Source organism: Hemicordylus capensis, chromosome 6 (genome assembly GCF_027244095.1).
Source record: "Hemicordylus capensis ecotype Gifberg chromosome 6, rHemCap1.1.pri, whole genome shotgun sequence".
In the NCBI taxonomy this organism is placed as follows: Eukaryota; Metazoa; Chordata; class Lepidosauria; order Squamata; family Cordylidae; genus Hemicordylus; species Hemicordylus capensis.
Window position 1 is genome coordinate 130,035,347 of NC_069662.1, and position 18,090 is coordinate 130,053,436.

At 42.9% G+C, this 18,090-nt stretch overlaps 1 protein-coding gene across 2 annotated transcripts in view; it reads left to right on the forward strand.

Moving 5' to 3' along the window:
* SLC25A13 (solute carrier family 25 member 13) overlaps nt 1-18,090 on the forward strand; it is a 187,097-nt gene that overhangs the window by 93,457 nt on the left and 75,550 nt on the right. For both annotated transcript variants that reach the window (XM_053262710.1, XM_053262709.1), the window contains one exon: nt 7,400-7,539. In XM_053262710.1, the coding sequence (XP_053118685.1) occupies nt 7,400-7,539 (140 nt within the window). The remainder of the gene's footprint in view (nt 1-7,399; nt 7,540-18,090) is intronic.

An 18,090-nucleotide genomic window follows, 5' to 3' on the forward strand; every position in this document is an offset into this window, starting at 1 on the left:
ATGTAGAAGAAGGTGCTCTCTAAGATAACTCGGACCCAAGCCATTCAGGGCTTTAAAGGTAATAACCAGCACTTTATATTTTGCCCTGAAACATATCAGCAGCCAGTGTAACTGTTTTACAACAGGCAAAATATGGTCTCTCCGGGTTGTCCCAGAGACCAATCTGGCTGCCACATTCTGAACTAACTGAAGTTTCCGGACTACGTACAAAGGCAGCCCCACATAGAGAGCATTGCAATAGTCAAGCCGGGAGGTTACCAGCTGATGCACTACTGTTTTGAGGTCATCCTCTTCAAGGAATGGGTGCAGCTGTCGAATCAGCCAAAGCTGATAGAAAGCACTCCTTGCCATGGCCTCCACCTGAGATACCAGGGTGAGGCCTGGGTCCAGGAGTACTCCCAAGCTGCACACCTGCTCCTTCTGGGGGAGTGTAACCCCATCCAGCACAGAAATATCTAACACATCCCTCAGATTCTGAGCCCCCGCAGTGAGCACCTCCATCTTGCTTGGATTCAGTTTCAATTTGTTATCCCTCATCCAGCCCATTACTGCCTGTAGGCAGGCATTTAGAGAATAAGTGCCATTTCCTGAAGATGAAAAGGAGAAGTAGATTTGGGTGTCATCAGCATACTGATCACATCCAGCACCAAACCTCCTGATGACCTCACCCAGCGGTTTCATGTAGATATTAAAAATCATTAGTGACAGAATGGAGCCCTGAGGGACTCCATATAACAGCTTCCGTTTTGAGGAGCAACTGTCACTAAGCTTCACCATCTGGAATCTACCCAAGAGATAGGAGTGGAACCGCTGCAAGGCAGTGCTCCCTATCCCCAACTCCCCAGGCGATCCAGAAGGATACCATGGTCGATGGTATTGAACGCCGCTGAGAGATCCAGAAGAACCAGCAGAGTCACACTCCCTCTGTTGATTCCCCAGTAAAGGTCATCCATCAGGCCGACCAAGGCTGTCTCAACCCCATAGTCAGCTCTAGAGCCAGTGTTTTAGCAAAGTTTTGTTTTACAGCAGGGAAGGTTCGACAGAAGATAAGTTGATTGGAATCTTTAATATATTTTAACTGTGTTGTTATACTTAAACTGTTTGATTAATATTAGATTAGCATTATGTTAGTATTGCTGTATTTAGTTTTTATTCCTTTCTCTGGTCTGTGATCGAGATAAAGATTCATTCATTGATTCCTAAAAATAATAAGAATTTCAATATGATTACTTGGCTCTGCAGAACAAGAATATTTTTAAAGTACCTTCATGACCTAATCAAGATTTTTCTCATAGTGTTCTATTGAAACAACGTGTACTTGACTTCATCAAGAAGGGAGTCCAACAAATGAGGGGAATTTGTTTCCATATCTGATGAACCCAACCAGAGCAGTACATTTAAAAACAATTCTGGTTAACAGCTCTAAATAATGGCTGACATCCAGACTACTCATGCATGTGCTAAATGATGTTTCTCACACACAAAAGAAAGGAGGCAATTTTGTGCTACTCCCCCTTTCACTTTACAAAGTGCCTCTCAAAAATATATCCCTGAAAGTTGTGGGGCCCTTGGGACATATTTTTGGAAGGGGTGATAAGTGAAAATCGCCCCTTCCCTATTGTGTGTGTGTATGAAACCTTATTCGGCATACATGTCGTTAGTCTGGGTGTCAACCAATGATTTGGCGGAATAAAATTGATGTGAGTGGAATTGGCCTTTTTGACAGCTGCCATGTACTGAGTCAACACTTTCAGTGAGCTGTCCACCATGACCCCAAGATCTCTCTTCTGGTCAGTCACTGACAGCGCAGTCCCCATCAGTATATATGTGGAGTTGGGGTCCTTTGCCTGAATATGCATCACTTTACACTTGCTTACACTGAACCACATTTGCCATTTTGTCGTCCACTCACCCAGTTTGGAGAGATTCTTTTGGAGCTCCTCACAATCTATTTTGGGTTTCACTATCCTAAATAGTTTAGTGTCATCTGCAAATTTGGCCACTTTGCTGCTTACCCCAACTTCTAGTTCATTTATAAACACATTAAAGAGCACCCAGTACAGATCCCTGAGGGACCCCACTTCTTACTTCCCTCCATTGTGAAAACTGTCCATTTATTGTTTCTCTGTTTCCTGTCCTTCAGCCAGTTACCAGTCTGCACACAAACGTGTCCCCTTATCCCATGACTGCTACATTTACCCAAGAGCCTTTGGTGGGGAACTCTGTAAAAAGTTTTTTGGAAGTCCAAGTATACTTTGTCAACTGAATCACCTTTGTCCACATGCCTGTTGACAGAATCAAATAACAACAAAAACTTAGTGAGGCAAGACCAACCCTTGCAGTTTAACAACTTTGTCCTTAAATATGTGTTCCATCAATTTACCCGGCACAGAAGTTAAGCTAACTGGCCTGTAGTTTTCCAGATCCCCCCTGGATCCCTTTTCAGAATTGGAGTCATATTAGCTACTTTTCAGATCTTTGGTACAGAGTCTGATTGGTAGGGACAAGTTACATATTTTTGGCAGGAGATCAGCAATTTCACATTTGAGTTCCTTCAGAACTCTTGGGTGGATACCATCTAGCCCTGGTGATTTGTTAATTTTTAGTTTTTCCATAGACTTTAGAACATCTTCTCTTGTGACCTCAAATTGGCCCAGTTCTTCAGCCTCCAAGCCTGAGTTCCCAAGCAGGCATATGCTCCGTGTCCTCCACCTTGAAGACAGATGCAAAGAACTCATTCAGTTGCTCTGCAATCTTCTTATCCTCCTCAAGCATCCCTTTCACGCCTTCATCATATAAGGGTCCAACCGCCTCCCTAGCAGGTTTTCAGATTCTGTTACATTTTTAAAAGTTTTTGTTATCCCCCTTGACACTTATAGCTATATGCCCCTCAAACTCTCTATTTCCATCCCTTATTCTCTCCTTGCATTTATTTTGCCAGAGTTTGTTCCTTTCTGTTCTCTTCATTTGGTCAGGGCTTCCATTTTAGGAAGGAAGTCATCTTCCCTTTGATAGCTTCCATGACTCTTACTTTTTAGCCATGCTGATGTCATCCTGAACTTGCTGGTACCTTTCCTTCTTCTTGGTATACATTACAACTGAGCTTCTGCTATTGTCGTTTTAAATAAGTTCCAGGCTTTCTGCAGTAACTTGACCCTCCTGACTTTCCCTTTCAACTTTTTTTTTTAACCAGTCCCCACATTTTTGAGAAGCTTCCTCTTCTGAAGTCCAACACATCTGCGGTGGCATTCCATGCTAATGCTTCACTCACATATAAGCTGAATTGGATCACACTGTGGTCACGTTTCCCCAATGGTTCTGCAACTCTGACATCTTGTACCAGGTCCAGGGTACCATTCGGGCTTAAGTCCAAGGTCTCCTTCTTTCTGGTTGGTTCTACAACCAGCTGCTCTAAGGCACAGTCATCTAGCATGTCTAAAAATTTGGCCTCTCTGTCAGTACCCACACATGAATTTGCCCAATCTATGTGAGGCTAATTGAAGTCATCCATTACTCTTTGACATCTCTCTGATTTGCTTCTCTGACTCCAGGTCATTCTCAGCGTTTTGATCTGGAGAGCGATAGCATGTCTCTAGTAACACATTTCCTTTTAGTCCTCGTATTGTCACCCATAATGATTCTGTGGAGAACTCTTATCCTCCTTTGTTTTTCTAGCTTGTTGGATTCTATCCCTTCTTTAATATACAGTGCTACTGCACCCCAATCCACCCCTCTCTGTCCTTTCTGTAGAGTTTGTATCCAGGAATAACAGCATTTCACTGGTTCTCACCATTGTACCAGCTTTCCATTATGCCCACTATATCTATGTTTTCATTAGCAACCAAGCACTCCAGCTTGCCCATCTTGGCTTGGAGACTTCTTGCATTGTATATAAACACCTATATGCCTAGTCTCTTACTGGAGCTGGCATGTGCTATCTCCCTTACTGTCATTTCACCTTTTGGACAAGCTGCCATGTGTTTTTGTCTGCTCTCCTCCTGGTTCTACTCTGTCCTCTTCTGGTTTATCTGAAATGTTTGCACCCCCGCACCTTTTTGAGATTTTGCTTGCTGAACCAGTTTCTGTTGGCAATCCCCCAGGTGTCATTTTAAAAGCTGCTCTGAGACCTTTTTTATTTTAAGCATCAGCAGTCTGGTTCCATCTTGGTTCAAGTGGACAGGCTTCACTTGCCCCAAAATGTATCCCAGTGACTAATCTAAACTCCTCCACCTGGCACCACCATCTCATCCACACATTGAGACCCCTCAGCTCCACCTGTCTCGCTGACCCTGTGTGTGGAACAGGTAGCATTTCAGACAACGCTATCCTGGGGGTCGTAGACATCAGTATGCTACCTTGCAGCCTCAATTTGGCTTCCGGGACCTTGTGGCCTCGAAAAACATTGTTGGTACCAACATGCACCATGGCAGCTGACTCCTCCCCAGCACTGCCTAACAGCCTTAGACGATGACAACAACAAATATTTATATACTGCTTTTCAACAAACATTTCCAAAGTGGTTTACATAAAGAATGAATGAATAAGATGGATCCCTGTCCCCAAAGGGCTTATAATCTAAAATGAAACATAAGATAGACACCAGCAACAGTCATTGGCAGTAGTGTGCTGGGGATTGATAGGGCCAGTTATGCTCCCCCTGCTAAATAAAGAGAATCGCCACGTTAAAAAGGTGCGTCTTTGCCCAGTTAGCAGGGGTTAACTGGGCAACGCTGTGCGATGTCCACAACCTTTGCACCAGGCAGGCAAGTCACCATGCCATCTACACTCGGGTCACACACAAACCCATCTCTATACCCCTAAAGATTAGTTCACCCACTACTAGGAGGCCCCCAAGCCCTGGAAGATATGGGTGAGAGGATATAGGCACATCACCAAAGGATTCACATTCCCCTCTTCCTAAGACTGATGTCCTCCTTCCCTGAGACATTCATTCTCCATGACAACAGAGGAGCTGTCAGCCTGGGAGTGGGATGCCTCTATCACATCCCTGATGGTCTCATCCACACACCTCTCTGCCTCCCTGAGTTTCTCCAGGTCAGCCACCTTGACTTCGAAGGAATGAACTTGTTCCCTGAAAGCTGTGAGCTCTTTGCACCAAGCACCTACCCATGATTTCTGCCCTTCAGGCAGATAATCATACATGCAACACTCTCTGTACTACACTGGGGAGCACTCACTATCTTGTTGGTATTCTGCCTTCATAGCTGGTTTTATTGATTGAGCTTGTTTACTTGAAAGCTAGATCTTCGCTGTAGTTGTCAGTTAATTAAAGGTTTCAAGCTCTGTCCTCGAAGGGTAGCTCATCCTCTCCTCATGCTGGGTGTTTCCTTTGCGATAAAGGGGGACTGCTTGTGTGCCTCCCCACACACTTCCCCCCTAAACTCCACGCAAAACTCGATTGAAATCTGTTAGCAAACTCCTGTTCACAAAACTCTGGGTAGCAAAGCTGCCCTGATCTGAGCCTTGTCTTCTCAAGAGCTGCTTCCAAACTGAGCCACTTCAGGAATGTGGCCCCTCCCACAAGCTGTGTGACTCACCTGCAGCTAATCCCCACCCACTGTCTCTCTAGGCACAACTTGAAACTGCTCCATCAAAAACAAACCCCTGGCCAGTCAGACATCAAACTTTAGAGGGGGTGGAACTAGCTCCAACATTCTTACTTTGTCCTTTCCCTCTTGTTTTCTTGTTGATTGATTTATTTGCTTTCTTCTGGGCAAATCGTCTCTGGATTGTAGAGTTAAAAGACAGCCTGGGGTCCATATTTAGGCTTTTGTACTTATACAGCTGAGCTAACATTGCATGGAAGTATTTTTTAAGTTAATGTTTCCCATCGCTTATACATTTTTCTATACCAGGTGATAATCCAGGATCAGCATATTGTTTGCTCAGTGTTCCGGCTTCTGTACAAGTTGTAACTTAGCCATTCCTGACTACTATGTTTTACCATTTCCAGATGAAAGCAAATAAAGAAGTATGGAATTCAGTATCCTTTGTTTTGTAGCACATCTGCTGCAAGAGGCAGGTGATAAAAAGTTCTTCCTGCGTCAGATGGCCATCTTTGAAAAAGCTGGCATTAGATCCCAGAGAATTCAAAGCTGGTCCATTAGGTCCCAGAGAATTCAAAGCTGGCCCCTAGTACATGAGGTGGTGCAATGAGATGCTGTCCTTGTGTGGTGCCCTGCTGCATGGCTGCACATGCCCCCTTCTCTTTCTTTATTGGGTGGTTGTACATCCCCTCCTCCCTTACCTGGCGCTAGTGACATATGCCTCTTCCATTCCCTTACCTGGTGGTCTGCTAGTGATGCTGCTGCTCCCTCTCCTGCTCTCTGGATTTAAAAAAGGAAGCAGGGAATGAAGAACTAGCATGAAAATAGAGCAGTTCTCTAGAGTGGTAGGTTCTTTCCCACCGTTTTGCTCTTCTCCGTTCTTCTCTTCCTTTTTATAAAATCCAGGGAGTGGGAGCAGCAGCAATGATGACTAATGGGTAAGGGGAGATGCTGGAGGTGGCAGGCCCAGGGTAGGTGTAGGATATCCGCCCCCTACCCTGCCAGTCTGCAACCCCTTCAGTCTGCTGCCTGAGGTCATTTCCTCAGACAGCCTCATGGATGAGCTGGTCCTGAGAAGATGTAGTGGGAAGCAAAGAACAGTACAGGGAGAGGAGTTATAGTTGTTATAGTAACTGACAGTTAAATAAAAGGCTAAAACACTATAAATTTTGTTCATGGGGCATGAACGATCTCTGTATCTGAATCATGTAGTATATCCATAGAATAAGGGATCAAATTGGTGAAATTGTTGTAGATAAATGAGTGGTGAGTTCAGTGAAGGAAGAAGGAAAAATTTAAGATCCAGTCTATTGAGCTTGTATAGGAATTTGTGAACCATGAATTGTAGTGAGAAAGAAGTACAGGGTATATATAAAAGATACGGGGCAAAGGAGATACCCCGCTTTCATACTTTTACAAGCAGTCAATAAAAGCAGTAAATACGTGATCTGATCAGATAGCTGCACTATATAATCCAATGTGCACACTGTAAAAAACCAGCCAGCCCTAACTTTAAAAAGCACACTGAAGAAACCTTTTAGCTTCACTTTGAAATACTCATATAATTTTGAGATATGGAAACATAGTTTGTATTTAATCAAATAGTACTACTGTGAGCTGCTATTCTCAGACATTTTTAAAGCCAAGACATGTTGGAATAATAAGTAGAATGATGCCTATAAAGCAAAGATGGCAAGTTCTGCTTGAAGTAACACATTGGGCATGCACAATTATAATAACTTGCATATCATTCTTATGACTTGGGAAATTCTGGATTATAACTACTGTTTCTCTTCTCTCTACTCTACTCTACTCTACTCTTCTTTTTTTAGAGGATGTTAAACAGGTTTTTGGCCAGACCACAATTCACCAGCATATTCCATTTAACTGGAATTCGGAGTTTGTGCAGCTGCATTTTGGAAAAGATCGGAAAAGGCGCCTAACGTATGCAGAGTTCACCCAGTTCTTACTGGTGAGTTTTGACAAGAAATATTATTTTTAATATTAATATTAAAATTAATAATTTTAAATATTATTAAGTCTGAATAATGAAAGCAAAAGATGCTTGGTTTTATATTTTTCCATATATTGAATTGCATCTGTATTCTGCTGGATTCTTCATACATGCCCACTGGATTTGATTGGCTGGTGATGAAATCTATACTTGGCATCTGAAATCAGCATAGATGTTTATGAAAAAGGTCCAATCACCATTTTCAATTTAATCTTGTAGGTGTGGTTCTGAGGAGTTGGCACTCAAATAGCTCAAAAGCAGTGGGAGATTTTCAGACAGACAGACACACACTATCTATCTATCTATCTATCTACATACACACTTGCTGGTGATATTTGTAAACAAATTTATCCAATGAGATACAGCTTAGACAAACATTGCCAAAGCTAAACTCAGGAAATGGCTGCTTTAGGTCTCAAAAAAAACCCCAATGAATTATTTTCACCACAAAGCTCTTGGGCAACTCTGAAATCATAATGGAGAACTGGAATCCAGTAGTGGTTTACAAGGGATTTCTGGGAGATGCACCAACTACTGGTAAATGGTAACAGGATATCTTATGAACTGTGCAACACAGTAGATGTTGTGACAGAGATAGAAAATGTAAGATGATATACAAACAGAATATTGGGGTGTGGTGGGTTGTTGCCCATTCATCCCCTACCTTAGATTTTTACCATTCATGCCATATGCTTCTTTACAGTCATAACATAACATTTTGTCTTTGTATATTTCCCACTTGGGATGGGATTCACAGAATGGAATCTATTTTAAATAGAAGATACTAGAGGTAGTAGTAGTGCTTAAACCTCCCAGGACAAACAGGATGGGGCGAGTGCTTCTGTTGTGTTTCAATTGGCTATGCTTTAAGAGTCTTTACACAAGAGAGTTTTGACAAAGGATTATATTTCAGGACTAGGGAGTCTGTAATTTTGTTTACATAAGGATGTTAGTTCACAGTAGGAAGTGTTATCATTCTGATGAGGAATAATTAAGATAATGCTACTAGGACAAATGCTTCAAATTGACTTGGTGGAGTAGAGCCTAATTAACTCTTTGTCTGAAGAGGATGTTGGATGTCTGATAATATAATCACATTCTCTTAGTCATAATGACTGTCATTTATGCTGACTTCAATTGACATCACACCTAGTCCTTTTTGCCTCTTTAAAAACTTGCAGAGATTTCAGGGCAACACACATCCTAGGCCATGACAAAAAGTTGCTTTTCCAAACTCGGAGCAGCATTCTAGGAGTACAAGCCTCCCCCACTTGCTATCAGTAAGAAATGTTTAATGCAAAAACCTTATTGCAGCGAAGGACCGGTTCAAGAACTGAGATAATCTTATGTAGGAACTTTTGCAAAAGAAGTTCCTGGAGCAAGGAGGGAGAAATGGGGCATTGCAACCAAGTACACACCTGTTGTTGCAGATTCAGATCCCAATAGTGTGACTTCCCTGAAGATTCTGAGAGATCTTTTTTCTCTTCAGACAACTGCTTTATTAGAAATATCAACCAAACAATGTGTATTGCCATAAAACAGCGATCTGTTGCTATATCTGATCTCTTGGCTTTCTGTGCATCACAGTGAAAGTACTCCCACTCCAGAGTTAGCTCATACCTTTCCTCTGCTTCTATTCTTAGTAGAACAGCAAAGTCATCTCCTTTGCTACATAAGATAATTAACCCTTTAAAGTTTCGGCAGCTGAGATCACCAGGGATTAAGAGTTTATATAATTAAGATACCATTGGGTTGTGTGTTTTTGTTTTTGTTTTTCTGTACATACTAGCAAGCAATTTCAAGGTTATTTCCCTTTTGCTTACTATATTGAGACCATCACAAGGCATTGGGTTTCTCTTTGAACTGCAAACTTCAGCCATCAGAGATGGCATACTTTCATCCTGCAACAAGCATATTGAGAACAGGTTGGGGCTATAGACAACTGTAACTAAATCTGGATCCTCAGTGTGTATATTCTTCAGTCCAGGATCTTTGACCTTGGTTCCTGGGTGCCTGGATTTGAGCTGCTGTTGAGACCAGATCAAGATCTTGAGCTGGAATGCAACAGACAAAGGCAGGTTAGCCACCAAAGGCCTGGCCATTCATACTTCCTGCCACTTATAGGGCCGATGTTGAATTCTCCCCTTTCCCTTCTCTGCCTAAATAGAACTCTGAGCTCATACGGAATAACATAGTTCACTTGGCTAGGTTCACTTGGTTATGTCCCACCCTGATGACATAAAATTCCTGATTCAAATCCCAGAGTCTCTGACAGGAGGAAGCAAAAAGGGAGAGTAAAGAACGTCTGCTCATCCCATAGTTTGCTGTCTATTTAACCTATTATGAAAGGTAAAGGTAAAGTGTGCCATCGAGTTGGTGTTGACTCCTGGCCACCATATAGCCCTGTGGTTGTCTTTGGTAGAATACAGGAGAGGTTTGCCATTGCCTCCTGCGCAGTATGAGATGATGTCCTTCAGCATGTTCCTATATTACTGCTGCCTGTTATAGATGTTTCCCATATTCTGGGAAACATACCAGCGGGGATTCGAACCAACCACCTCTTGCTCCCTAGGCAAGTTACTTCCCCACTGCGCCATTAGGTGGCATACCTACATACTTGAGTTTCTCTTTCACAACAACCATGTGAAGTAGGTTAGGCTGAGAGAAAAGTGACTGGCCCAGAGTCACCCAGCTAGTTGCATGGCTGAATTGGGGATTTGAACTCAGGTCTCCCCAGTCATAGTCCAGCACTCTAACCACTACACCACGCTTGTTCTTTCTTGTAGGCCTGCTTTGTTTCATTGGTGTTGAATAGTTTCTCGTTATTGACCATTTGAAGTGCATCTTCTTCACTGTCCTTGATATATTCTTCAAGGCCTCTTTTCTCCTCCTCTACTGTTTGATGGACTTGCAGCATTCCTCTTCCACCTGAGCTGCGAGGGAGGTAGAGCCTATCTACATCACTGCGGGGGTGCAGAGCATGATTGATGGTCATGATTTTCCTGATCTTACGATCTAGCATCTCTAACTCTGCCTGGGTCCAGTCTATTATTCCTGCAGTGTATCTGATAACAGATATAGCCCAGGTGTTTATGGCTTGTATGGTGTTCCCGCCATTAAGTTTGGACTTTAGGATTTTTCTAACTCTCCTGATGTATTCACCTCCAATTTTTCTTTTAACTTCAGTATTTGCAATGTTATCAGCCTGGAGAATGCCCAAGTATTTGTAATGTTCTTTCTCTTCCAGATTCTTGATGTTGCTTCCATTGGGCAGTTCTATTCCTTCTGTTTTTCTTATTTTCCCTCTGTTCATTATTAATGCAGCACACTTGTCTAGTCCAAACTCCATTTCTATCGCTACTGAATATACGGACAGTGTTTAGCAGTGATTCGATTTCTGACTGGGACTTTCCATACAACTTCAGATCGTCCATGTATAGCAGATGGTTGATTTGACTTGATGTTGTAGATGTTTGGTATCCGAGGCCTATTTTGTTTAGTATTTGTGAAAATGGAGTCATGGCGATTACAAACAACAGAGGGGATAGTGAGTCCCCTTGGAAAATGCCTCTTCTAATGCTAACCTGTCCAAGTGTCTCGCCATTGATTGTTAACTGTGTACTCCACATGCTCATTGCTTTTTTTTATAAATATCTGAATGTTTTTGCTGACACTAGTTGTTTCTAAACATTTTAGTGTCCATGTGTGAGGCAATGAGTTGAAGGCTTTCTTGTAGTCAATCCATGCAACACTTAGATTGGTTTTTCTTCTCTTGCAATTTTCTAAAATCATTTTGTCAATCAGCAGCTGGTCTTTTGTGCCTCTGGTGTTCGGGCAATTTCCTTTCTGTTCAACTGGAAGCTGTTTGTTAGTTATTAAGTGTGGCATTACTTCATCTGCTATTATTCCAGTTAATAATTTGAACATGGTTGGCAGACATGTTATGGGTCTATAATTACTTGGAACTGCACCTTTTGCTGGGTCTTTCATGATGAGATGAGTTTTCCCAGTTGTTAGCCATTGTTCAATATCACCTCCTTGCAAAATGTGATTGAACTGTTTTGATAGTTGTTTATGAAGGCTTGTTAGGTGTTTAAGCCAAAAGCCATGTAGTTCATCGTCGCCTGGAGCAGTCCAGTTTTTAATTTTCTTTGCTCTTTCACTTATTAATTCCGGTGTTGTTATTAGATCTTGCATTTGTTGGTTACATTTTTCAACCTCTTTCACCCAGCATGCTTTTTTATTATAATCTATTGGATTGTCCCATAATTTCCCACAGAATTGCACTGTTTCTTCTTTATTTGGTGTTTCTACGTTTCTTGCAGTTTCTCCTTCTATGCTTTGGTAGAAACGTCTCTGATTCGACTGGAATTGGAGATTCTGCCAGTGTTGTGTAATTCTGGCTTCGTATCTGCTAATCTTCTTTGACACTGCTGTTATTTGCTGCTTTATTATTTCCAGGACTTCTCTAATTTTCCTTGAATCTAGGTAGTATTTTTGGAACAGATACTGTTTGGTGTTTTCATTCTTCAGCTTCTTGTCTTTCATATCTTTCGATTTACTAGCATCTGATTTAAGCCTGGAGATTTTATTTTCTAATCTAATCTTCCATTTAGGTGATGTACTATCTTTTTTTACAGGTCCATTGATCTTATATCCGAGCTCTTGTGTTGTTATTGTTCCTGCACTGTACATTAGTTGGTTTGTTTCTTGCAAATTATTGGTTGTTATTTCTGCAAGTGCAGCATTTATATCTTTTAATGCCTGAGCAAGTTCTTTTTTGGCAACTGTTTTTAGAGTTGGAAGTCGAAGCCTGGTAGTTGTTTGGTTCATGTGCTCAGTTATTTTTTGCTTCATTATTTTTTTGGTTCATGTGCTCAGTTATTTTTTTCAGTTGTTGTTAGTATTATTATTATTATTACATTTATATTGTAATTAAACCAGGGATGTTTATGCCAAGGTAACTAAATCTGCATAGGAAGGCCCTTTCCAAATCCAGGAGTGTGATACAGATTTATTTTAGGTATTGCTGCATTTTTCTATCATCTTTTATGATGGAATTTCTATAAGTGTGGGAAAAGCCTGTCCTAACGTGACTAAGTAGGCATTTTTTTAAAATGCTCAAAGTCCAATTAAGAAAAGGTGTTGCATGGGAGACATGCTTAATTTAGTTCCTTTGTGGCCAGAGATATAGTCCAAGCAGAACGGTGTTCTAGTACTGATTTGTGTTCTTGGCCTCATGTTACAGTCTAGAAGGCAACTATATTTTAAATCTGTAGTCTTGAGGGGTTTGCAAATGTATCTGTTTCGCATGGGTCAGCATTTTTGCAGAACAAAAAGCTGGTTACTGTTTGGCTGGCCATGTGGAAAATTGTTGGTTAGGGTACACCCTAAGAGGAGTGGTTTGTTCTTTTATGTGTATTTGTGTATAATTTAGGTGTTCATGGTTTTCTATTGCTTGTATAAGGGCCTTAGCCAGTCAGGGTTCATCAGCACTTGGACTCAAAGCATCTTTGTTGTAATGTTAACTGCATGTGCATGGATATATCTAGCTAAAGAATAACCTCCCTCTCCTTATTGTAAATCTTCTAGAATGGGGGTTGGCAAACCTGGCCCTCCACCTGTTGTTGAACTACAACTCCCATCTTCTTCAGCCACAATAAACAAGTTTGCCCACCCCTGTTCTAGAACTTGCTAACTTTTTGTTCTGTAGGAATATAACAGAATATCGAAATTTAGCTGCCCCAAAGTTTAAGAGCCGTGTGGGATCAGGCCAAAATTCAGTCCAGTCCAGCATCTTGTTTTCCCAAGAGGCCAGCTGGATGGCTCTGGCACATTTTACAGCTCGGGTATCCTTTATCTGGACACCCGAAATCCGGAATGCTCCAAAATCCTGACACCACAGCCTTAAACAAAACAAAACCAAACCCCCCACCTCTGCTCACTTTAAAAATGCAGTCAAGCTGCCTTCCTCAGGGCCAGGGTTGCCCCGCCGCCCGCTCACCCCCACCACTGCCACCAGTGCCTCCTGCCTCCTCTGCTCGACCACCTCTCCGCTCGGCTACCTCCTCGCCACCAGTGGTGCCTCCTGCCTCCTCTGCTTGCCCACCTCCACCTTGCCACCAACATCCCCCCCCCCACGGTGGAACTCTTGCGTGCTCTCGCGAGAGTTCCTACTCACTGTTTATGGACGATTCCAAAATCCAGAGTTTATCTGGTCCCAAGCAGCCCGGATAAGCGATACCCAACCTGTAATACTTATAAGCAAATAGTTCTCCTTTGCTGTTGCTCCCCAGCAATTGATATTCAGAGGCAATCATATATTGCAATCTAGGACATAGGTGAGAAGTGGGGAAAGCCTAGCCCTCCTTAAGCAATCTTGCTTTCCCCAGTAGGGATCCCATAGAGAGGTGCTGCTTCTGTTTGCAGAGCACACAAGAGACACATTGCCCCCCTTTCCTAGAAGTTTTTGCAATACATTTGCCTTTCGTCCACTTGAATGCCCCCTGGCATCAAGATGGGCATCTTACTAGTACCATAATAGCCATGTTGGTTTTCTCTGCACCTGCAGACTGAAAATCTGAACTCCTTAAAGCCATATGCAGAGTGCTTTTCTGTCGTCATTAAGCAACAATCACAGTCAGCCTCCACCAATCTAGCATTAGGATACATGGCTTCTAGGCAGGTGAGAGTACTGCATAACCTCTCAGTGTGGGCTCTTAACTTGGGGTGCTTCTGTCAAAAACTGCTCTTGCCACAAGTTTTAGAGTTGCTGTTCTCTAAGGAATCTTGCTTTGAATTAAGCAAGTTTTGGCATGTAGCCTTCTTCCTTTGATGCTTTCCATGTACATGAGTCAGTCACCTTGTTCGGGTGTCTAGACCTTGGACCTTAAGACAGCAGGAAATCACAGTGCATGCACAGTTGTCTCTGTGTGTGAATGCTTTGTATATTTCTCTTAATTTGTACCAGATGGAGTTCCTTTAAATTATCTTGCAAATACAGCCCCTCTTAATGTGTGTGAGTGTATGTGTTTTTCAGTACATTATAGGTAGCTTGTAATAGCTTGCTGCTTGTCAGTGGCGATCAGTCTGACACATTTTTATGATTTTGCAGTCTATATCTTTAGAGATAATTTTGAGCTGAGATAGGCAGTAGAACAAACTACTGGGGATAGTTGTAGATTTTTTAAAATTTGAAAATTTTACTAGAGAATAGGTCCATGAACACTATCCTCTTACCCTTCCACATGGGCTCTTGCAGTTTGAAGTCTTATTAGTTTGGTCTCACTCGTTTTTCAAGCCTGCTCCATCCCCATGTTGGATGGAGGTGTGTTGTTTAAGGGCTAGCTTCCTGTTAGTTTTTCTCTGCGACCCTCAGGGACATATTTCTGCAAGTGAAAAAAGACTTTTGGAGAGAGGGAAGAGAAGTGAAAATCTCTTCTCCAGCCCCTTCCACCCACACTCGGCTGTGGAATGAGCCCTTCGCTGCAGGTATGCTGCAGCATCTCTATAGGGGTATTGCCTCCTTCTGCTCTCCTATGGCTATGCAAAATTTGGGCCACCATCTCCAGGCGGCCTAATCATAGAGTTAATATGAGAGTAAAATGGGACAACCTCCATATGCACCACCCTGAACCCTTCAAAGCAAGGTCAGGGTACAAGTATGATAGATGAAATATTCAGGAAGTTCTTGATGTCATGGAAGAAGGTGAATTCTTAAGTGAACAAGTGTTTAAGTATATATGAAAAATATTTATCACATTCGTATTTTGCCCTTCTTCCAAGGAGAAATGAAAAACTTGATGTAAACCACCCTGAGCCATTTTTGGAAGGGTGGTATATAAATCAGTCAATCAAACAAACAAACAAATAAAGGAAAGGCATGAAACCAAATTTAAAAAGGAGAGGAAACGGCAAATGCCTCTGAATAAAACTTTGTCTGACATGTTTCAGCTAGGCCTTTGTCAAGGGCTCTCGAAAGTTGGAAGAGGCTGAAAAAAAAGACTTGTGAATGAAATCTCTGGTAAAGGTCTAGCTGAAACCCATTGGACCAGGAATAGTTTAATTCAGAGACTTTGGGCTTCCCCCTCCTTTTTCATTTTCTTCAAGGAACTCAGAGCAGTCAGTGAGGCAGAATGAGAGTGACTGGCCCAAGATTAGACAGTAAACGTAGTGGCTGATTGAGGATAGAAGCCAGGCACCCCAGTTCTAGGCCAGCATTCTTGCCACTATGTCACACTGATTCTCAAACCACCAATTGTAAGATTGCATTGATGAGGGCCTTTAGGCATGAGACAGTACTATTGAACAGGGCTCAAGTACAGCATTGGACAGGATTCGGACTATGGTGGTCATGACTAAGCACCATTGAAATAAATGAGACCAGTTATTGTTAATTTATTTATTTATTTACACAGTCAGACAGATGTTATTGACTGGTTTGTTTTATCTAGACATCGAGTACTTCCCAAGGACCTGGGATGACTGAATTTTATTATCAATGTTGTTGCTGTTATTATAGATATATAATAGAGAGGGAGGGAGGAAGAAAAAACATGAAGGGAAGGGGAAGAAAGAGTGGAGAAGAGCGAGTGGAGGAGAGAGAAAGAAAAAAAGAAGGGAGGGGGAAGAGAGACAGAAGGAAGGGCCTGGGCCTGTCAGCGGCCTGAGGGGAACGAGCGGCCATGGTGGTGCCAGCAGCGAGGAATGGCCCAGTCAACCACTGCTGCTGCTCCTGAAGGGAGGAGCAGGAGGTCTCTGGGGATAGGGGGCTGCAGCTTGGCCAAGAAGGGTGAGGAGGATGGAAGCAACGGGATGGAGGAGGAGCAGGAGTGCAGCTCAGGTGAGGGTGGGGAGATCTCTGAGGTGTGGGGAGCAATCAAGTACTAACGCGCAGATGCTGTAGAGCGTTCAAGAGTTCCAGCATTGAAGCGGAGAGAAATAATGGTAGCGGTCAGGATTCAGAGGTGGAGGGCCGGCAAGCGAAGTCCCTCCGGCCAGAAGAGGTGGGTGGATGGCGGGCGAAACCCCGCCGGCCAGGAAGAGGAGGTGGCGGGGAGAAATGATGGCAGTGGTGAGGAGGTGGGCAGATGGCGGGCAAAGCCCTACCAGCCGGGAGAATAAGATGGGAGGTGGTGGTGGAATGGCCTGGCCCTGGCCCGCCCAATGGGGAGAGCTGCAGGGGGGGGGGGAGCGAGGGAGCGGCAGGGGGGGGAGAGCGAGTGAGCGGTGGGGGGGAGCGAGTGAGCGGTGGGGGGAGAGCGAGCGAGCGGCGGGGGGGGAGAGCGAGCGAGCGGCGGGGGAGAGCGAGCAAGCTACGGGGGAGAGTGAGCTGCGGGGGATGTCACAGGCTCAGTACACAACTGCACAGATGCTCTGTGTGGGGTCAGCTAGTTATTATTATTTATTTACACAGACAGGTGTTATTGACTGGTTTGTTTTATCCAGACATCGAGTCCTTCCCAAGGACCTGGGATGGCTGAATTTTATTGTCAGTTGTTATAGATATCGTCACAGAATATAGGCTGTTCCCAGTCAAGTTTCTTTTTGTAACTGGCTGATGGTGATTTCTGTGGCCCCTATGGTGTTGAGGTGCTCTTCAAGGTCTTTTGGAACTGCACCCAGGGCACCAATTACCACTGGGATTATTTGGGTCTTTTTCTGCCACAGCCTTTCAATTTCCGTTTGTAGATCTTTGTATTTTGTGATTTTTCCTATTTCTTTTTCTTCTCTTCTGCTATCCCCTGGTATTGCTGTGTCGATTATTTTAACTTGTTTTTCTTTCTTCTCGACTACAGTTATATCTGGTGTATTGTGTGGCAGATGTTTGTCTGTTTGTAGTCGGAAGTCCCATAATATTTTTACATCTTCATTTTCTTCAACTTTTTCAATTTTATGGTCCCACCAATGTTTGGCTACAGGTAGCTTGTATTTTTTGCAGATGTTCCAGTGTATCATCCCTGCTACCTTGTCATGCCTTTGTTTGTAGTCAGTCTGTGCGATCTTTTTACAAAGCTGATTAGGTGGTCCTCTGTTTCATCTGCTTCTTTACAAAGGCAGCACTTGCTGTTTGTTGTGGGTTTTTCTACTTTTGCTCTTATTGCATTTGTTCTTAGTGCCTGTTCTTGTGCAGCCAGTATTAAACCCTCTGTTTCTTTCTTCGAGTTGCCATTCTTAAGCCATTGTCAGGTGGTAATTCTTCTTCCATATCTTGAGCCTGTGTTGCTCTTTGCAGTTCTTCCAGCTCAACTCCTGTGAATACTTTATTTCTTACTATGAATCTTCTCTGGTCTGCTAGCCTTTGTTCTGTTATTTCTGTATCTGGATGCTTCTCTTTCCAAATTTGGTACATTCTTTTAAAATAACCTCTTCTAGTTGGACTAGACTTGTAATAGCAGATCATTATTTCCTTGTTGGCATTTTCCGTATATATTTTTTTCGGTTAAGCGACGTTTCTTCCAGTAGCATTGCAGTCTCCAGCCCTGGTTGCTCAACTGAAGATCCTGAGTC